The sequence below is a fragment of the Labrus bergylta genome, chromosome 1 (assembly GCF_963930695.1).
Source record: "Labrus bergylta chromosome 1, fLabBer1.1, whole genome shotgun sequence".
Lineage (NCBI taxonomy): Eukaryota > Metazoa > Chordata > Actinopteri > Labriformes > Labridae > Labrus > Labrus bergylta.
This window is the reverse complement of record NC_089195.1, coordinates 30,286,822-30,305,917: the sequence shown is the minus strand read 5'-3', so window position 1 is coordinate 30,305,917 and position 19,096 is coordinate 30,286,822. Positions and strand designations below refer to the sequence as shown.

Below are 19,096 nucleotides of genomic sequence, written 5' to 3'. Positions count from 1 at the left end.
AAACTCAAGACACCAAAAACATGTAAAAAAAACAAATAATTAGATTTTAAACTCCCTCACCTAAACAAGTGTAAGTTCAACAGAGCATTTACGAGCATTTGTGTCCTAAGGATTTGGCCTGATGAATAATACGGCACAGGGAGTTGTAATGGCCCAACGTTTCAAAAACAGTATTGCCATTTAAACTCTATTTAATGTCTCTATTTGGAAATAATTGGTAGAGATGATATTTGATAGTCAGGTGTTTTAAACTTTTAGTTACATCACATAATAACAGGTGCTCAGTGGATGATTATGAGATACTAAGAAAAGACGATCTATGATAAGCACTGCCAAGATAAATGTGTATGCCATTTTGTTTTCATGTTTTTCTTGGCTTGTTGGTTGTTTGTCTTGTTGTGAAATTTCATTCATGGATTTGTGTTGTATGTAAATGTAAATATACTTCAGGTGTTCAATTCTTATGGCGAAGTGAGGGAGCTGTGCATGACTGTAGGAATGTATTAACATACCAAAATCATTTTTTTAACCTTTCAATTATCCAATAGATTCAACATCCATCAACCAAAAGACACATCTGCTCTGTTTTCCTTTTAAACTGGCCTGGAAGTTAGTCTGCATTTTGTACTAGTCACAGTCTCATCACATAGTGCAGATCCACTGCAGCCTGCTAATTGGATCTTCTGATTCATAACTTAATATTCACATCACAGATTGAACGATGCATGCTATGCTATTTGAGGAAAGGATTGACATCATTCAATTGTGTTTAAATAACGATCTCGTATTTGATTTAGGTTTAGCTGATATTTCCCTTTCACTGACTCCAAAGCCATGTAATTTGTACCCTCATTATTTCCACTTAGTATAATCACTTGTTTTAAAATGTTGGCATGTGTCTCTTCCAATAAAAGTCTGTATTCAACTACAAATAATGAATTACTGACCGCAGCTTTGGGTCCTCTGGAAAGAAGCAGACCAAACATTACAAACCCCCGAAGGAGCAATTGTTCTGCCGCCTGCTCTAAAGTCATAAAAACACACATAAAAGAAAAATCATTAAACAACACAATAAAGCGTATTAGCAACCTTCTCTGGAACCTCAGAAGCATCAGGTATCATATCCATCAACTTCTAGTTGTAAGTCGTCTTGTATTAAGTGTCAACCATAAAAAGGTTTTGTTAATAAATCACAGGTTTAGCAGATAAATGGACAAGGAGGTGTCTGCAGTGCAAAAACAAGATGTCAGTTTTCTTTGAACTCTTAATTAAATTCTGAGGATAGACCCGGTGGATGTGATTTGAATTTTATTTCACGAATATTGAGGAAAATGTTGCAGGGTAGGCATCTGGTGAAATAAACTCCAGAATGTTAACCTCCTCTCGCACTGTCGAGTCCATCAAATGGTCTTTGGAGTTGTCAAATGCTGTCAGGGGCTTTGGCAGACGTCTTTCCTGGGTGAGCAGGAGCTGTGATTAATTTATTTAGAATAACCTTTACATGCAGAGATCGAGAGAGAGAGAGCAAAACTTTCATCATGCATCCAAATAAAAAAATATATGTACATGAAATATGTTCAAATATCCATATATGATTCATTTGTATGATGTCTGAAATCCAGTAAGTTAACATCTATACCAGAGTGCTTCTACAGTCCAACACCAAAGGAACCCTCAGAAGCTGTATCGTCGGGCATAAAGCATCACAGATGTAATAATTTCAGTCGGTGCTGTGCTCCTCTGTTCAGGAAAGCCTCGCAGCAGAGCTGTAAACATTCCCTCTCTCTCTCTTGCAGATACGCCAGGCGGTTGTTGAAGCGAGATTTGATCCTCCCTGTGTTCCTCCGTAGGCTGTCATTTATGTCTCTTCATCTTTTCATGGTCACATCAGCCTGAAGTCATCAAAGCTATGCCATCAGCAGTCTAGGTGGAATAGCACCAAATAACACATATAGGACGTGATTTTACATGAAAGCATATCCTTCAGTGCGATGAGATATGTATATGTGAGCCTACAACCTTACAAAGGCAGAATATTTCCAATTTAAATGGAGTGATCCACATGATCCTTAATCTCTACGAGGTGAGAAAACAGAAATGACCTTTTGATTTGCACCATCCATTCATGAAATATATAAAACACATTAGTTTGGAATTCAGCAGGGGGTAAAAAGTAACATTACTTTTACTATGATGCAAGATGACTTGATTAAGGACAGATCGACATGTTTCCTCAAGTTCTTCATTTAGTTCTGCATCAGTCACAAATATCCACAGTGCTGGGGTGACTATGTATTAAGCATGAAGATTTAATAGCCAATAAAAAATTTTATTAAGTAGATAGAGAAGTGAAGCTTTCAGATTGGAATTCTGCAAGACACGAACAACCTCAAAGAAAGCCAGAAACAAGAAATGATATACCATGCTTAGGAGCAGAAAGTAATTTTCAAATGTATCATGATTAATAAAGTTTTGGGTTAGGGGAAAAATGTGCAGTGTAGTATTTGTTATCTACTAGGACAGAAATAACTAGTTGTATTTTAGAAGGGGGTTAGGTTTAAGGTCATGGTTGATAAATATGTTTTATGTTATGATTAAAGAATAGATCCTATCTATCTTCAGGTGTATTATTAAATTTAAGCAAAGGAATTAACATTGCCTTTATTATCATTATTTGTAACTCTCATTATACCTCAGCCAGTCATCCATAAACCATATACAGTGAATCCAAAATGCAGCTGCCAGATTATTAACCCGAACCAGCCGTCATTCCCACAGCTTCCTCGTTCTTGCATCCCTTCATTGGCTAAAATTCAGAATCAAGTACACATTCTTGTTTCTCACAAAGAAAGCACTGCATGACCTCGCCCCCAGCTACATTTCCAACCTCCTCGTTCCATATTCTACCCCTCGTCCACTAAAAGCATCTAATCCCAGTTTTTTTTCCATCCCCCGCTCTAAAACAAAAAGTGACCATGCTTTTGCTGTTTTAGCCCTCACTCTCAGAAACCATCAGATCTGCTGAATGTTTGTTTTTGTACTGGCCTGATCTTAACTTTGCCCTGCTTGACATTGTGATTTATTTAAGTTATCTTCTTATGAATTGTTTGACTGCTTTTATTTGTTAAGCACTTTGTAAGAGTGTATTACAAGTACTTTTGGCCATATAAGTTTTATGAAGTTTTACTTATTTTCACTAATTGTTATGTGATTTGAGTAAGTATCCTCTAAATATATTGTAAAGAAATGTCATTGTCCTCTTTGTCCTCTCGGTCCTCACAAGTAACTCATGAGGTTATGGTCCTCAGAAGGTCATATAGACATGTACGGGTGTGTGTGTGTGAGTGGGTCTGGGTTTTCTTGGCTGATGACCTGTAGGTGCTGGTGTGTAATTTGCTGCATTCAAGTGATTGCAGAGGTGTGTCTCATCAGTGATTGGCTGTGAGTTGAAAGCTTCCTCTGATAGACCTGAGACACGTGATTCTTCATTCTCTTCTTTCTTTTTTTTTTATCTCAATGAGTGCACAAATTCTCATCTGTTGTGTGATTCAAATGCAAATTTTAAAAGTTTTTGGCTTGTTGTGGATAGGTGTTAGGCAGATTGAGACTGTAATTTACTTTTGTATATTAGTTAATTATAGACTCTAGAAATTGGAGTGGTAGTTTTTTGTGGTAGGGGGAGGGGTGTGAGGTTAAGTCAATTTTATGAACTTCTCATGAAACTTTTTCCATCCATCTCCGATGAGAGCCTCAAAGAGCAGACTTGCCCTCTTCACAAAGCTCAACATGGACCCCCACTGGACAAAAGGAGAATTACAGCCTAAATTAAATGCAGGGTTTTAGAGGTCCTCTGGGTGACACTGTGGTTCTTAGCCTGCTGCAGCATGACACATAGTCTCTCCGCCTAAGAGATTAAAAATGTTAGAATTATTATACTTTTTAAGTTACAACATGGCAATATTTTATAGAATTAAGGAACATTACGTGACTCTACAGTGCAACATTAAGATGATACTTTATAATCATATCAAAGCAGTAGGCCGACATAGGAAATCTAAGCGCTAAGTGTAAGCACTCTCAATTTTAAACAATGAACACCTATTGAGCATTTATCTCCATCATAAATTGACCAGAATATGAGTGTTTACAGCATGCCAAATCTGTAGTTCTTTTTTATAATTTCCTTTCCCTCACAATGTTGCTTCTTTTTGGTGAAAAGAATATTTTTGTGTAAAGTAGTTGGCTGCAGCCCAGATAAACACAGTATAGGCACCTAGGAGACTGTCAATGATGGCAAAACAGCACAGCTGGCTCAGTAATTTGCCTGGATGCAGTCAACCTCTCAGTTATTTCCAAACAGCAGCCTGTTCCTTTCAAGGGACGGGGAGTCTTTGCATTGTTATGGCACCTGTTCAGACTTTTATATACCCATAGCACACACACACACACACAGCCACTGCCTTCCAACTATTTCCATTTCTGTGATTTCATGACCAGAAAAAACAAAAACATGCATAAATTCACTCTCACAAGCTCAATATTACATCTCTCTGGTTTGCTCCCAGAGCAGATGGCAGCAGCAGCATGCAGGTCTCTGTAGGTTTCCGTGAAGGTGATGTTTTCTGGAATCAGTTCAGCGGCAGTGAAAGCCAGAAAATGTTCTTTTTCAAATATACAGTCTGTAAGTTATACATAGAATATATGGATGTGGTCCCAGAGAGGTTTCACCAGGAAGATGGGAAAATTGCAGAAATATCAGTTATTATAAATATGTGCTTTTACTAGACTGGAATAAATAAGAGCATGGGATATTTTTGTTATGTGACAACACTGATACAAATGACACGATTTAAAATTATAATAAATGGCAGATAATGTACCCTGAAAAACATCAAAATCTTTATATTCTAATGATAATGCAGAATGCAAAAGTTTCTGCATAGTTTGTAAGGCGAGATCCTGCACTACACCTCAGGATGGGGCCTGAAACTTGATGTTTGTATGATGATGTACGTTATATGTTCAAAACAGTAAATGTGATGTATAAATTATACAGTATATTTAAAACATACTCAATGTAGTCAATTTAATATACAAAAAGTTTACAAATTAAGTGTATATATTCATGTTAATGTTGGGAAATGAAGCAGCAACCTGCAGCAATTAAACTTTTACGTTAGTTACAGATTATGAATTGTCCAGTCATTCATTTAGATAACACATTCAAAAACAACAGGAGTTGAACCAAAGTGCTTAACAGCTGACATTGTTTTTATATATAAGACATAAGAATAAGGATCAGAATTTAGGGAGCCTTTTATAAAATCTGCCTGGGGACAACGGATGAAAATGAGCCTTTTGGCTAACTCTGGCATATTTACAGAAATGTTTATTAATATGCAATGTAAAATTTTTAATAATTACAAAGAATTAAATAAAAAATGGCAGTGTATATGGATAAGATTTCAAATCAGGGATACAAGTCTGAGATTGAGAAGCTAAATAAAACCTATACACATTTAATAATCAAAGACAGAAAGAATACAATTCAAGCTTATTAATAGTGGAGCAATCCTCATCAGCCTTGAATAAAAGCATGGTGAAAGAGGTAAGTCTTTAAGTTAGATTTAACATTTTCGATAGTGTAAAAGAACTTAATGTTGGGCAGGAGTGTATTTCAGAGCCTGGGGGCAACAACAGAAAAGGCCCGGTCACCTTTGGATTTAAGGCAAGATTGCAGGACGGTAACCATTATTGATAAGGTACATTTTAATGCGGTACTTACATTAATATTTATGAAACTGGCCCATGAGGACGGGGACAAATTTTGAGAAAGCTTATTTTCAAAGATTTTTTCCTTTGAGAAAACACAAGAAACAAAGTGAAGCCAATCTCAGGCAGATGAAACGAGAAAATTAAGCAGAGTAAATTGGCTGTTATCATCAAGGACTACGATAAAAGGAAACATTCAGCCGGGAGAACAGATGGGTGGAGATATAACTGTTGCTGCACAATTATTTATATACAGTGTTTCCAAGTGACAACGCTCTATAACAACACTCAACATTTTTTATGTAAGCTATTGTGAGCTATTTAACGCCAAAGTGAAGCATCAAATATGTGTCGTATTTTGAAGAAGAATGTTGTAACTTCTACAAAATTAGATTTGCTATCTGAAAAAAAGAAAATGATGGTAGAAGTGTCATACTGGTGTTACTTAAATCCCTCATGAGAGACTTGCACTGGTTCACCCTGTTTCTCCAGCTAATGTAACCATAAAAAAATTCTTCTGCAAAAGCGAAGAAACAGCCGTGTCCTTGCTTTGCTTCTTGTTTTAACAAAAATAGATTATAAAGAATTAAATTCAAGTTTTTCATGAAAACATTTGGAATAGTCTCTTTATCTAGCTTTAAAACAATTCCTGTCTCTCTTCAGCTGTTTTATCCAATAAAGGCAAAAAGGCCTCCAAAATATCTAAAGAGAAATAATTAGTCCTATAACCCCAAAGGGTAATATTTACTTCTTGGGTTAATGATTTTCTTAAATTAAATGTGTGAATTTTAATGTCAACTTCAAAACTATGGTTTCCCCTTCCTTTTACACGTAACAAATGCTTTCAAACCTTTTTTCTTATTCATGGCTGCCATGCACTCAATCGTTCTCCATACTCCATTGTTAGCTTTTCGACATCAAATACACTTCTAAACATTGAAATATGGCCCAGATGTCCCTACAGGTTTAACTATCTCTTTTCAGCTGCTCATAAAATATGTGGCAGTTAAATAAAAAAATGTATCAACCCTACAACAGTTTACAACCTGGAACACACACGTACTTATTTTATCGGCATTTGATCTTTCCACTCTGAAAGATGACCGCTGTGGGAACGTGGTTGTATGTGCACACTTTTTTTGTGCAAAAGAAATTCAGCACTTGAAAAATAACAGAAGAAATGGCTTGTAAAAAAACTTAGAGCCCGACATTAGATGTGTCTGTCAGGTGGTATTAAACTCTCAGGAATAATAGCTGTACCATAACTTTTGACAACAGTCGAGTCTTTATTGATCATTATAGCGGTTTCATTGGAGACACCAGACAACAGCAACATAACGGCGTGGCATAGAAACATTAAACCGTACCAATAAAACATCCAGAGTCAATCAAATAAAAATAAAAAAAAGGTTTTAAAGAGAGGGAGGGTGGGAGCTGAAGCCCTTTTTACAGCAGTGAGTTGCGCATGTCATTAAACAACAAAGATCTATTTCTTGCTTGGGTGATTGGCAGAAAACTATCACACATATCGTTGAGTCTTGATGTGAAACTCTATCATGTAGGTACAACAAACTAGAGGATGCAGTCCACAGCTGTGTTTGTATTTGTTTCAACTGTTTGTCTACTTTCAAACTTTATTGGAGAGTATTGACACCTGTGCATAAAGTATCTGGTGGTCTAGAGGAAGTTGCGTTTATTGAAGTTCACAGTTAGAATGGATAAATGCAATTTTGAATGTTACAGCTGGCTCTATCCACAGTGAGTGTCATCGTGTGCATACATTTTCCAATACAAGAGTATGTCTGTGCGGTTGAATACAAATGTGCCTGGAGTGTAAAGTGTTCCTCCATTGAACAACAAACCACAAGTAGTGCAACATTAAAAGACGCGTCCATGCAGTATGTCTAACTCGTCTTTTTGAGCCACATTAAAACTAATATTGCCGTGGTGTTGGAAAGTTTAGTTTTCTTCAGCTGGGAAGAAGGAGCACCAAGTCTGAGCAGACTCACAAAGTAAGACGAGGGAGGAGAGGAGGAGGAGTACTGTAGAAGTCATGCTCACAGGAAAGGATCGAACATTTTGACACAATACTGGGGGTCACATTTGGGTGCTTGGAGGGGGCCCAAACCTATGTGTGTGTGTGTGTATGTGTGTGTGAGTGCCCCGATCGTGAGTTTGTAATATCTTTGAATGACTCTGCTGATTGTAATTCACGCTCTTCTTTGATTGGAAATGTTAATGTGCTTCTGACTCAAGGCAAACTGATGAAAATCATAAATTTTGTGACCATTGTACGAGTACATATACAATGTTTTTCTCATTCATGTCAGAGTGCTCACACTCTCAGTCATACACACACACACACACACACACACACACACACTCACGAGGTGAAACCCCACAGCAAACACACACTTTGTGCACAGTCAGGTTGATTTTAACCAAGGCTGGTGATGTTGGAGCGGCCACCAGGGGGTGCTACAATACGGTGGCCAGACCGACGAGGGATGTTGTCATCCATCTGGGCCCCTGGGAAATAATGATAAAAAAAGAAAAGTGTGAGTTGTATTTAGTTAAAGCTCCTGTGAGGAGTTTTTAACCAGTTATGAAACTGAATTTAACATTGATGCATCTATACGATTTACAAAAGTGATCAAGACCATTATGAACAAGATTACTACTACTAAAGCACAGGAAATGATTTAAAACACAATTTTTAGGATTACCAAATTAAGATAAACAGAAAGCTTTAATTATTAGAAATGTATTTTATTAGAAACTCTTTTCAGCATGCATACAGTGAAAGGTATTTTAATGTAGCTGAATGTTTGTGTTCTTTCAAACATATTAAAAGCAGCAAAGAATCATTGATTGATAAATGGGCCGTGTACTTACTCTTACCTGACAGGCTGAAGTTGGACTGGTGGAGGTTGCGTATTGGTGGTGGTTGGTGAGAGGTGGGAGAACTTTTCGCTGACGGAGAAGGAGTGATATATTTAGGAGTAGGAACGACATCATGCACCGGGCCATCATACATCCCACGAGTGACGCCCTGTTTGTTCTTCACCTGGACAGAAAACCGACAGAGGAACACAGAAAAAATATAGAGAGAGAGAGAGAGAGAGAGAGAGAGAAATAGAGAGCCTATAAGTCAAAAAGCAACAATAAGGCCTGGAAACCCAAATAGGGACCATAGTGACTTCTGTATGATCTGTTTTCCCATCTGCATCATTTAGATTCTTACAGTAACTACACTCTAAACACTATGCAAAGTCTGTTGGCTTTTGTAACATTAGTGTTTGGATGTATTTGGATGTAAGTATTTTTACCTTTTTTAACTTTTGTTCACAATGAAAATAAAGTTTTATGTTGTATTTAGGATATATTACAAGTTCTAAAATTCCTGGTTTTATATATTTATTAATTTCAGAGTGAATATCCATCTGAAGAAATTATAGGTTGGGGTGCCAGTGGCCTATTGGTTAGTGGGCCATGTACAGAGGCTGAAGTCCTTAAAAGCGAGCGGCCAGGGTTCAAATCTGTCCAGTGACTCCTTTCCTGTGTGTCATTCCCCACTCTCTCTCTCTCTCTCTCCATGATTTCTGACTCTGTCCACTGTCCTGTCTCTTAATAAAGGAATAAATAGTCCAAAAATAAACATCTTAAAAAATAAAAAACCATGTGGTCCATTAAAACTTTGATATGTTTTATTTTATTTATATATATAAGAGTTTCACCCAGAAACCAAACAAACCCAAATTTAACAGACAACCATCATAAAGTATTTACAACATGTCATTGTAAGTACTTTAATGGCGAGAAAAGTTATAAATTCCCGGATTATTACACTTTTTTGTGACATGAGTCAGCATGTAGGTTTGTCTCGCTGCCTTTGCAGATATTTTCAAGTGTCACATGTTTTTTTATGGCTTCATAATGGTCTTGTAAATCATCTGTACTGTACCTGGTTCCTGAATTTAACACGCTGGTAAGGGAGGTCTGGGAAGTGCTTGCGAGGAATAAATCGGCCGGTACCCTGCTGAACCTGCAGCTTGCCATCCTCATAAACAACCCGACCTTGACTCAGCACCAGAGCCGGACCCCCGCGGCACTCCATGCCCTCGAAGATGTTGAATTCTGCAGCCTGTGTGCCGAGGACATGCGAGACAAAGGAAGTGGAAAAAAGGGGAATTAGACAAATGAACAAGGGACATTTTTTCATCACCCCAGCCCCCCCCCACCCCTCACTATTTAGACTCTGATACCCTACTCTGTCCCACCCCACTGTGCTCTTTTAGCAAGCATTGTATCAAAGTTTAATAAATGCAGTTAAATGCAGCAGCTGAGAAGAAGGGGGATGAATAAATGAGAGGCTTGGGGCATATAGGAGGAATGATGTGAGTGTGAATATACAGGGGGATGGGTATAAAGATGGCAGTGAAGTATGGGTGAGGGGTGAAAGGGGATTATAACCTAAAGCCGGCAGCAGTCTGGATTAGGGCGTGTGAGAGTGAAGGAGCAGACCGAATACATTAAACACCGTCTAATATCTACACTATACTGTGTCACATTTCCACCTCTAAATCAATCCTGCTGAGCTCATATGAACCATTTGGTCTTGAAATACAAAGTGAGTGACCCTTATTTGAAAAGATAAAAGACAAAACATTTATTCCCACATATGTTCTAGGCATCTCAAAATGAAAATATTTTTTGTTTAGTTGGAAATATTAAGTAGCAATAAGTAACTCTGACACCCAGTGTTTTAAAATGGGTACTGAAGCTTCAGTGTTTATCCAGCTCTGCATCGGTCTGTAAGCCTTTCTGCGTTCTAACCTCTCTCCATTTTTCAAAAGCATCTCCAATATTGATCCTAGTTTGAGCACGTTTCTGCTCGTGGAGCTTATTAGAAACATGCAGAGGCTTTTTAGGTCGGGTACAATCACTTCTATCTGAACCAGTTCTCTTGCCCGCATCAATTTCTGCAACACCTGTTGGTTTAAGGGGTGTCAAAAACGGCCATGTGGGGGTGCCTTAACCTTCTCTGGTCGAAACAAAATCAAACCAGCATCAGGATCGTAATCAAAATATATGAGGAGTACATAGTGAGTGCTGCATTGTTGTTAGAGAACCCAGAATTCAACATAGCATATTTACTCCATGTCTGATGATATAGTAAAGTCATTTTATCATTTAATTCAGTAGATATGTTACTGATTGCTCCTTTAAATGTGAGCAAGGAAGCTGCAAAGGGGCAGGATACTAGCTGATGTAAATGTGTTGATTTACCCAAATAAAAAAACTCAAACTGACAAACTTACTTGTCAAAACTGGTTTCTTCTTTTCTTAAACTGTGTATAACCTATGATAATCAAAGGTTTGGTATATTATGTCCTACCTTTATTATTCTGATACAGTCACATCTATTCGATAGAATTGTTCAAATGTTATATTCCAATTAAAAAGTGATCTTTGTGATGGTTTATATCCTATTTCCCACTCTTCCATCACCCTCATGAATCCCTCTCTCTCTCCTACAGATCAGTATGTCAGTATAATGACCCTTTTGTTACTCGTATTCTGTTTTGACTTTCTTTCCTCTCCCGTTTCCTGTTGCTCTCACCGACTGCTGCAGTTTGCCAGTGATGGTTTTCACGCTGTCAGGGTCCCAGATGACGACGTCGGCATCAGAGCCCACCGCTATCCGCCCTTTGCGAGGGTACAGGTTGAAGATTTTAGCAGCGTTGGTAGATGTGACGGCCACAAACTGGTTTTCATCCATCTTCCCCATGGCCTAGAGACGGAGAATTTTTTTTTTTTTTTTTAGAGTAGTGGACAAAAAGACACACCAGCAGCGATACAGACACACACACACACACAACCTCATCGCTCACCACGGCCTTGTCCCAAACAAAACCCATTCTCTCCTCTATTCCGTTGGTTCCCTCAGGGATCAGGGTGAAGTCTTCTTTACCGATTGCTTTCTGGGATGTGCTGTATGTGCAGTGAGCGCTGCCCACCACCTGGAGGTCCCCACTGTGACAAGGCGACACAATATGAAGGAATCAGAGGCATGTCCTTGACCATGAGGAATTAGCTTTTTTGTCATTTTTCCATGAAGAATCTTGTGTATTCTACAAATCTGACTAAAGCACCAATGCACAGTGCACACACATTACGATGTCCCCGTACTGTTCTGTACCTGTGCAGATGGCAATAAACATCTTTTCTGTTCTGTTCTCTCAGTTCTGTTCAGTTCAACCAAAAGTCCCAGTCAAGCAACCGTGATTAATGCAAGCAGACATTTCAACCAAGAGCCACCAGGTGTCCTCTTTGAGCATGTGAGGAAAAAGTACAAGTCATGTTTAGTGGCCCAAGGCAGAAAAAAAAACTCCAGCATGATTAAACAGTCAGATTGGTGCAACGCAGCTGCAATGCTAGTTCCTAAGGCCATCGCAAGGTGACTTCACAAAGATGCTCTGCAACATCAAAAAAGCCATCAATATATAAACTCACTTCCCCCCCCCCTGATTAAATACAAGAGGCTGAATTTGGCACATGAGGACATAGGATTCCAATTTCTGCACTTTATCCATCAGTTAATCACAGTGACTTTGTGATAGTGAGCTGTGGGACCATGAGAGTAGTTATGTTAGAAGTCATTTGTCCCGATGAGATGGGAGGAGAAAAAAAAAAAGGTGTTTTCTTTTCTTCACGCCTCGGAAAAAGAAAACCCAACTAAAAATACACCCTGTCGCATCAGCAGAAGGTCAAACACAACACAACAGCAGTATCACACCACCACCGGTGTGACAGCACGGACCCACCCTGAGAAGCTGGAGTTGCAGACAAAGGGTGGAGGAGGAGGAGGAGGAGGAGGAGGAGGAGGAGGAAGAGGAGGAAGGCAGTTGGTAGCCAAGGCAACAGATGATGAAGGATTCTAGTTCCTGTGCTATTTATGGAATCGGGGCCAGTCAAAATTGTACAGCAGGATGTTCTGAGCATTGTGTGTGTGTGTGTGTGTGTGTGTGTGTGTGTGTGTGTGTGTGTGTGTGTGTGTGTGTGTGTGTGTGTGTGTGTGTGTGTGTGTGTGTGTGTGTGCATGAGAGTGTGTGTAGCTTAAAGTGGGAGCTCAGGTGGGTTTGGTCAGGGCCACTTCATCCCTCTCCATGATACTCATGAGTTAGTGACTCGCAAATCATATCCATTATTTAAGTCTCTCACACCTCCTCGTTTCTGCCCCTTCCCTCCTCATACCTTCACCTTCACCTTCTCTCCATCCGCTCTGACGCTGCTCCGACATTGAGCGTTGCATTAGCCGTTATTTGGGGCATGAATACTTAAAAAAACGACTGAGAAAAAAAAAGAGCGCTAATTTGCATTTCACTCTGCAGAGGTTGTAGCTTACCTCATCCCTCTCTTTGCATTCATTAGAAATGTTTTTACATAGCGCAGTGTTCGGGGACTATACTGGAGGCTACATCTATTCATCTCTTCAGAGCAACATCATCATCACAAAATGTAAATGAGTCAGGGCCCCTGGATTATAAAAGAGACTTGAGTGTATTTACTTAATGGGCATCTTAAGACTCACCAGGCCAGCAGAGTGTGGAGGTGGTCTGGGGTTGTAGGGTCCGGACTCAAAGGTGGAGAGGTCACATGAGCAGCAGCTTTGGCCCAGTTCTTGCTCCAGTAGTGGGAGCCGTCGGTGGCCAGGCAAGCTGTGATTGGCTCTCCAAAAACGACAGAACCTGTTATGGGAAGATGAAGAGTTTAATACTCATGAATACTAAAAGAAATGGAATCAGAGACATGAGATGATTGAGAACCGGGGGAGTTAGAGAAATGGGGTATAAAGAAAAGATGCCAACCTTTCCTACGGGCTTGGGCGACAGTGTCGGCTGCACTCTTGCTCATCACCTTTGTGATGTAGACGGGGCAGTTCACTCGGTTGCCAAGGGTGATGGCTCGAAACACGGCCTCAGCCTCCAGCTGCATTGACATTGAAATGAAGAAAAAGCTTTAACAGAACTTGTGTTGTTTGTGCAGGAAAAGATGGATTAAGAAACAAAAAAAAATGATCCTGCACCTCTTCTGGGCGACTCAGCGGATGGCCTTCAGGTCCGGTGATTCCCATCCCGAGGATTTTTCTCTGTTCCTGACGCACAAATGGGAACAATGGATCTTGACTCGTGGCTACAATGACTGTCAGCATTACGCACAGTAATTGTCAGTTCATGTTTTACCCATAAGCCTCCTGTTTCTACTGCCTTTGCTGGAACGCCATGGCCGTAAAATGAGATCTCATGGTCTGTCACGTATCAAAGAGAAATAAAGGGTGCATTGTAATCCGAGAAAGCTTTTGAACGGTGGGGAGAATTGTTGACGGCCACAAATGTGTTTCTGACAGCGCAGCATGAAAAGCAGACCCCCCCCCCAACCTGCTTGCTTTCTGTCCTGTAATTTTGATTTTTCCCTTTTTAGAAGGGATTTGCTGCTTTTGTTGCATTTAATCACCCATCTTTCTATTTCCATTTCAGTAAGGTTAACAAGTATCTCCTAATCTATCATCAGCATTCCCATTAGCATCCATTAGCCTAATTTATCGGCACATACATCTTGGTTTTTCACCCTTAATTGAGCCCCGTTGTCTTCATGACTACGACTACCACTTTTGATCACGGCTGTCAACATTATCAGCACTTTCACCACCACCAATCTTAATCATCATCACATCATCATCATCATTAGTATAATAATGGAGGGGGGGGGGGGGGGAAAGCACGGCTGGCTAGAGTTAAACCAGACACACCCAGCAGCAGCAGATTTATTATTAATCCTCTGCCTCCCTCTATGTGAGCTGGGATGTTATGTAACGAGAATATCTCTCCACTGCTGCAGCAGAGGTTGCAGGGGACTATCTAAGTGAAACATATTGATTTGATTTCAACCCATTATGTGTTTGAGTTATTTGGCCCACGGTAAATTGCTGTGTCTGAGTAAAGACAGGTTATGATGGTGTTAACAGAGATATAAAAAATAAGAGGATGTGTGACACTTACCTGAGCAATCAGGTCTCCATTTTCAGCATGGACTAAAACCACAGCACCCAGCTGCTTCAGGAAGGAGAACGCCTCGTACAGCTGAGGGAGGGGATGAGTCCAAAGGATGTGAAAAAGGGTTAATTAGCAGGAGGAAAGAGCAGACAGGCACATATTTAAAGGACAGATTAGAAATAAGTGAATTCATGCAGCAGTTGTGATTAATCCGTACCTGAGAGTCTGACATCTGGTACACGTCCTTGTAAGCCATGTACACTTGAAAGGAGTTGATACCTGACAACAGCGGAACAGCCAATTCATTACAAGAGGGCGATGAAGGAAAAACAACTCAAAGACAAACTGTGGAAGTGGTGGCCAAAATAATGTAGTTTAATGCATGAAATACGTTTAAAAAGGGGGGAAGCTTATACACCAAAATGATCTACTACCTCCTCTAGAGTTTAAAGCATGCAGACTTTGTTTATGTCTGGCATCTTCGCCCCCCCCCAAAAAAAACAACAACTCACAACTTTGTTTCTGACAGAAATTGCTCACACCAGTGGCTGCCTTGGCTCGGTCATTGCATTATGTTGAGAGATTCCCCAAAAGAAAAGTGATTTTTGACTTAAGACAGATTACAAGCTAAATTTGAACACGGCCTCCATGACAGCTTTGTCATTGCAACAATGGATCCCCCGCCCCCCCCCCGCTGTGGCTTCGTTCTAAGAGGATTCAACACTGGACCACATGGTTTCTAAATCTGGGCTCTATTGTTTCCTGGGAAAATTTGGTTGAAAACGAGGGGAAACTGAAGAAAGGACTACATCAGTGTGACCACAGCTCTTGAATGACTTTTTTTTTAAATTGCTCCACCTTTGTCGTGCACCAGCAGCTCCAGCTCATCTTTGACCGTCTCGTTCCACTGGGGGATGTCCACGTGTAGGGAGTAATCGCAGCACGCCTTCTTATCGGCAGCTTCCTGCCAGAACTCAAACGCCTCCAGCAGACTGTCACCAGGCTCAGGGGTCACATGGTCAACTGGAGAGTGGACAGTGAAAAAATATTACACACCTTTGAGTTATATTGCACCGTATCATGTCAGATCATATCCTATTCCATCATATCGTATTGTATTGTATCCGTGCGGTGGTTACATCATAATGTTTGGTTTGTTATGGTATGGTATTGTATTGTATCACTGATTGGCTTACTGATCATGGTGGTGCCCCCCGCGAGTGCAGCCTTGGTGCCCTGGAGGAAATCATCAAGAGGCTGTGTTCCCAGGTAGGGCTTCATCAGACAGGTGTTGACGTCTATGCCCCCTGGAATCACCATGAGGCCGTTAGCCTCGATCACCTTGACCCCACCAGGCACAACCAGATTCTCCCCCACCTGCCTTTACCGGGGGATACAGAACACGTACAGAAGAAGGGGTAGAATTCATTATAGACGGCAAAATATTCACACTACTCAAAGCTACACTTTTATGCTTCTGCAGTTCTGGGTCTTTGTGTATACGCACTTGATGAGCCCATCCTCAATGTAGACATCTGCGTAGACAGACTGGTCATCGTTGACCACCCGCCCTCCTTTGATCAACAGCCTTTCACTCTGCAGGGGGAGAAGTGGAGAGAGAAAAGGGGGGAGGGAGAGAGAGAGAGAGAGAGAGGAGGGGGTGAATCCACTGCTGACATTTGGATATATTGCAGTTATGTAATCCATGACTTTAAAGCGATATCATGACACAGTACTGTGGATGAGGTTGAGAGAAAAGGCAAAACCGAAGAAATGCAGAGCACAGGTGAAGTCCCATGAAATCTTTTATAAGTGCTGACTGTATTTTATGTAATAACTGTATTTGGAACAATATGTTAACTGTAGATTTGCAGTGTCCAACCAAGACTTTGACTTGCAGTGTTGGACAACCATGTTTTTCTCAGAATACCATACATCCAGACCCCTCTACCACCTTTTAGGGTGCCTAGCAACAAGTAATAGGAAGATGTTATATCTCCATGGTAACCAGTGATCACCCATGGTTCAGCTGAAGGCTCTATTTTCAGCATCCCCAGTTTGAAATGTAAGACATGAAAACACACATTTGGCTTGTTGGTCTCCAACAGGACTCAGGTACCTGATCGTATGTTGCAGTTGGATCCATTTGCCATTCAGTGCTATTAACCAATAGGCTTTCTGTAGGCTATAATTCGTGGCCTGTAGATTAAAAAAAAAAAAAAAGGGAAGTGCAAATCCTGTCTCACACCTTTGTGTTGTTTCATGTCACCCATTGTGTCCTGGGCTACTCCTAGTTCGACCGTCAAGTCAACCGAGTTAATCCCCGTGACAGGCGGCGAGATTACACAACCCCGTGTAACCCTGAGCCAGAAAACACGCGCTCAACTTGACACAGACATTTAGAATTGTCACCTTTCTTCTTCTTCTTCTTCTTCTTCTGCTTTTGGGGTTTTGCTGTTTTCAAACATGAGAAACAGTAGATCAGGCCTCCTGGACTTTGCCTCCTGCACTAAAGAATTTAATCCCCTCTCTGCCGGCACAGGCAGCAGGGATTTGCATACAAGCGGAGAGAGCTTCTCCGGCCAAAAAAAACCCCCGAGCTGGACAGGGCCGGCTCACTTACTGTCAGGTGGGGGATGCTGTTCCTACTGTGGTAACCGGTCCCAGACATCCTCTCGCTCACTCGTCGCTCAAGCTGTAGAGCAGCTTGCGATGACTTCCTTCGCCCTGTGCTGCTTCCCCTTCGTTTCCCCTTTGTTTTTTTTTGTGTGTGTGTATTTGTTAGTGTTTCCGCGTGTGCGACAGGGACAGAGGTGAATCCGCCGCCGTACGGCTGTGTAGGAATGCGTTGCGCGAGCGCTCTGAATGACAGGTGACGATTCTCGACGTGCGCGCGTGCGGAAAGTGAGCGTTTTCTGCAGCTCACACCCCCCCCCCCCCTCCCCACCATGCGCGCACACAAACAACACACCGAGACATGTTGTCTGCCGCCGTCCAGTTCAGCAGCGCCACACATTAACATTACATCGACACGCAGAAACATTCGCATTCGCAGAACTTTGTTTGAGATACGCAGATTTAAACCAACATGGTGAAACTGCAATGCACCACCTACGTGAATCATTTATGCACCTTGAGGCGATTGTGTCGGAGTATAAAGAAAAACCCTGCAGGACGGAGAATAAATGGTACTGCACATTTGATAAAACAAAGCCAGCACACAACACACATTCATTCTAAATTGCAGAAGTTATCTTTCAGCCTTTTGTGTGAGCTAACCTATCTGCTAATATCTATCTGGAACCCACATAACAGCCATCAAAAGGGTCGAGCTTAAGCCAGACACAAACAAGATTCCAGGGGGGTTGAATGGTCAATCATACCTCCCCATTTTGGCTCTCATCCCCTGATGAAAATCTGACTTCCAAACCGGGGCGTCCTTCGTCTCTCTCCCCAGGCGAGTTGGACCGCGAGCCCTCCCGGGTCTCGCCGGGCGTCTTCCCAACGGGGTCACCGGCGTCCAAGAGCCTCTCGCGGCTCCCGCTCCTCGGGGTGCGGCTCCCTTTCCTCCCCACCGCGTAGCTGTCGAAGTCTATGGTCTTGCTCTCGAACGCGCCCTCCACGGAGCTGAACATGCCGAAGCTCTTCCTCTGGTTCGGCCCGGTGGTGATCGGTCCCGCCAGGTAGACGGGCAGCTCATCCTCCCGGTTCCACTGTCTCCTGCAGTCAGACATTGTGGCTTCCTCTCTCAGACAGAGACTCCCCCCTCTATCTGGAAGGATGGAGACAGGAGCCTCGCTTGTTCTACGTCTAACCGGGTCACTGTCAGGCAGCCCCGCCTCTCCAGCGCGCTCCGATGCTTTGAACTGTGAAAAGCAGCTCTCTCCTGACTACCTAAAGATGCTTCCTCCACACACGCAGGATGCAATGCTCATTTTCTTACAGGTGGCGTCTAAGGAAGAACTAGAAGAACTAATAGAGCCTTGTTTGTGACACAAATACGCATAAAAAAAGGGGGAGTAAGTCTCCAGTGTGGGGGGCTGGGGGCTGTGCGTGATCCAGTCACATCATCAGCGGATTAAACCAGCATGTCTCATCTTTTAACCCACATCTGGAGGGCCAGACAGACTGATAAAGGCTGTGTGCCATCATGCAGTTGTCATATAGAGGCAGACATATTGGGACGATGGGAGTGCAGCTTGCAGGAAAAGGCTCCAGGCTGCTGCAGCATGCATGCAGGTGCTTTTTATCTCCACTGTTCACAAGTC

The 19,096-nt window shown here is 41.5% G+C and overlaps 1 protein-coding gene across 4 annotated transcripts; it reads right to left on the bottom strand.

The window, feature by feature from the left end:
- Window positions 1–7,034: 7,034 nt before the first annotated feature.
- Window positions 7,035–18,735, bottom strand: crmp1 (collapsin response mediator protein 1). 4 transcript variants are annotated; one of them, XM_020641877.3, is made up of 14 exons: window positions 18,212–18,735; window positions 16,336–16,424; window positions 16,025–16,209; window positions 15,687–15,851; window positions 15,046–15,107; window positions 14,835–14,915; window positions 13,862–13,930; window positions 13,644–13,764; window positions 13,367–13,523; window positions 11,667–11,808; window positions 11,396–11,566; window positions 9,737–9,916; window positions 8,668–8,839; window positions 7,035–8,301 (listed from the first exon to the last, which is right to left on the bottom strand). In XM_020641877.3, exons 1-14 carry the CDS (start codon window positions 18,560–18,562, stop codon window positions 8,210–8,212), a joined length of 2,037 nt encoding a protein of 678 aa, XP_020497533.1. In that variant the 5' UTR covers window positions 18,563–18,735; the 3' UTR covers window positions 7,035–8,209. The 4 variants fall into 4 exon arrangements, with proteins under 4 accessions (XP_020497533.1, XP_020497534.1, XP_020497535.1 ...); XM_020641878.3 differs by having other exon boundaries at window positions 8,674–8,839; window positions 18,212–18,733; XM_020641879.2 differs by lacking the exon at window positions 18,212–18,735 and adding an exon at window positions 17,452–17,674.
- Between the last annotated feature and the right edge of the window lie 361 nt (window positions 18,736–19,096).

Coding starts and splice junctions, on each gene's coding strand:
- crmp1 (XM_020641877.3), bottom strand. CDS start 18,562: ATGTCTGACTGCAGGAGACAGTGGAACCGGGAGGATGAGCTGCCCGTC. Junction 14,916..15,045: donor ACCAGATGTCAGACTCTCAG/GTACGGATTAAT, acceptor CCCCTCCCTCAG/CTGTACGAGGCGTTCTCCTT. Junction 9,917..11,395: donor CTGGCAAACTGCAGCAGTCG/GTGAGAGCAACA, acceptor CTCGGCACACAG/GCTGCAGAATTCAACATCTT.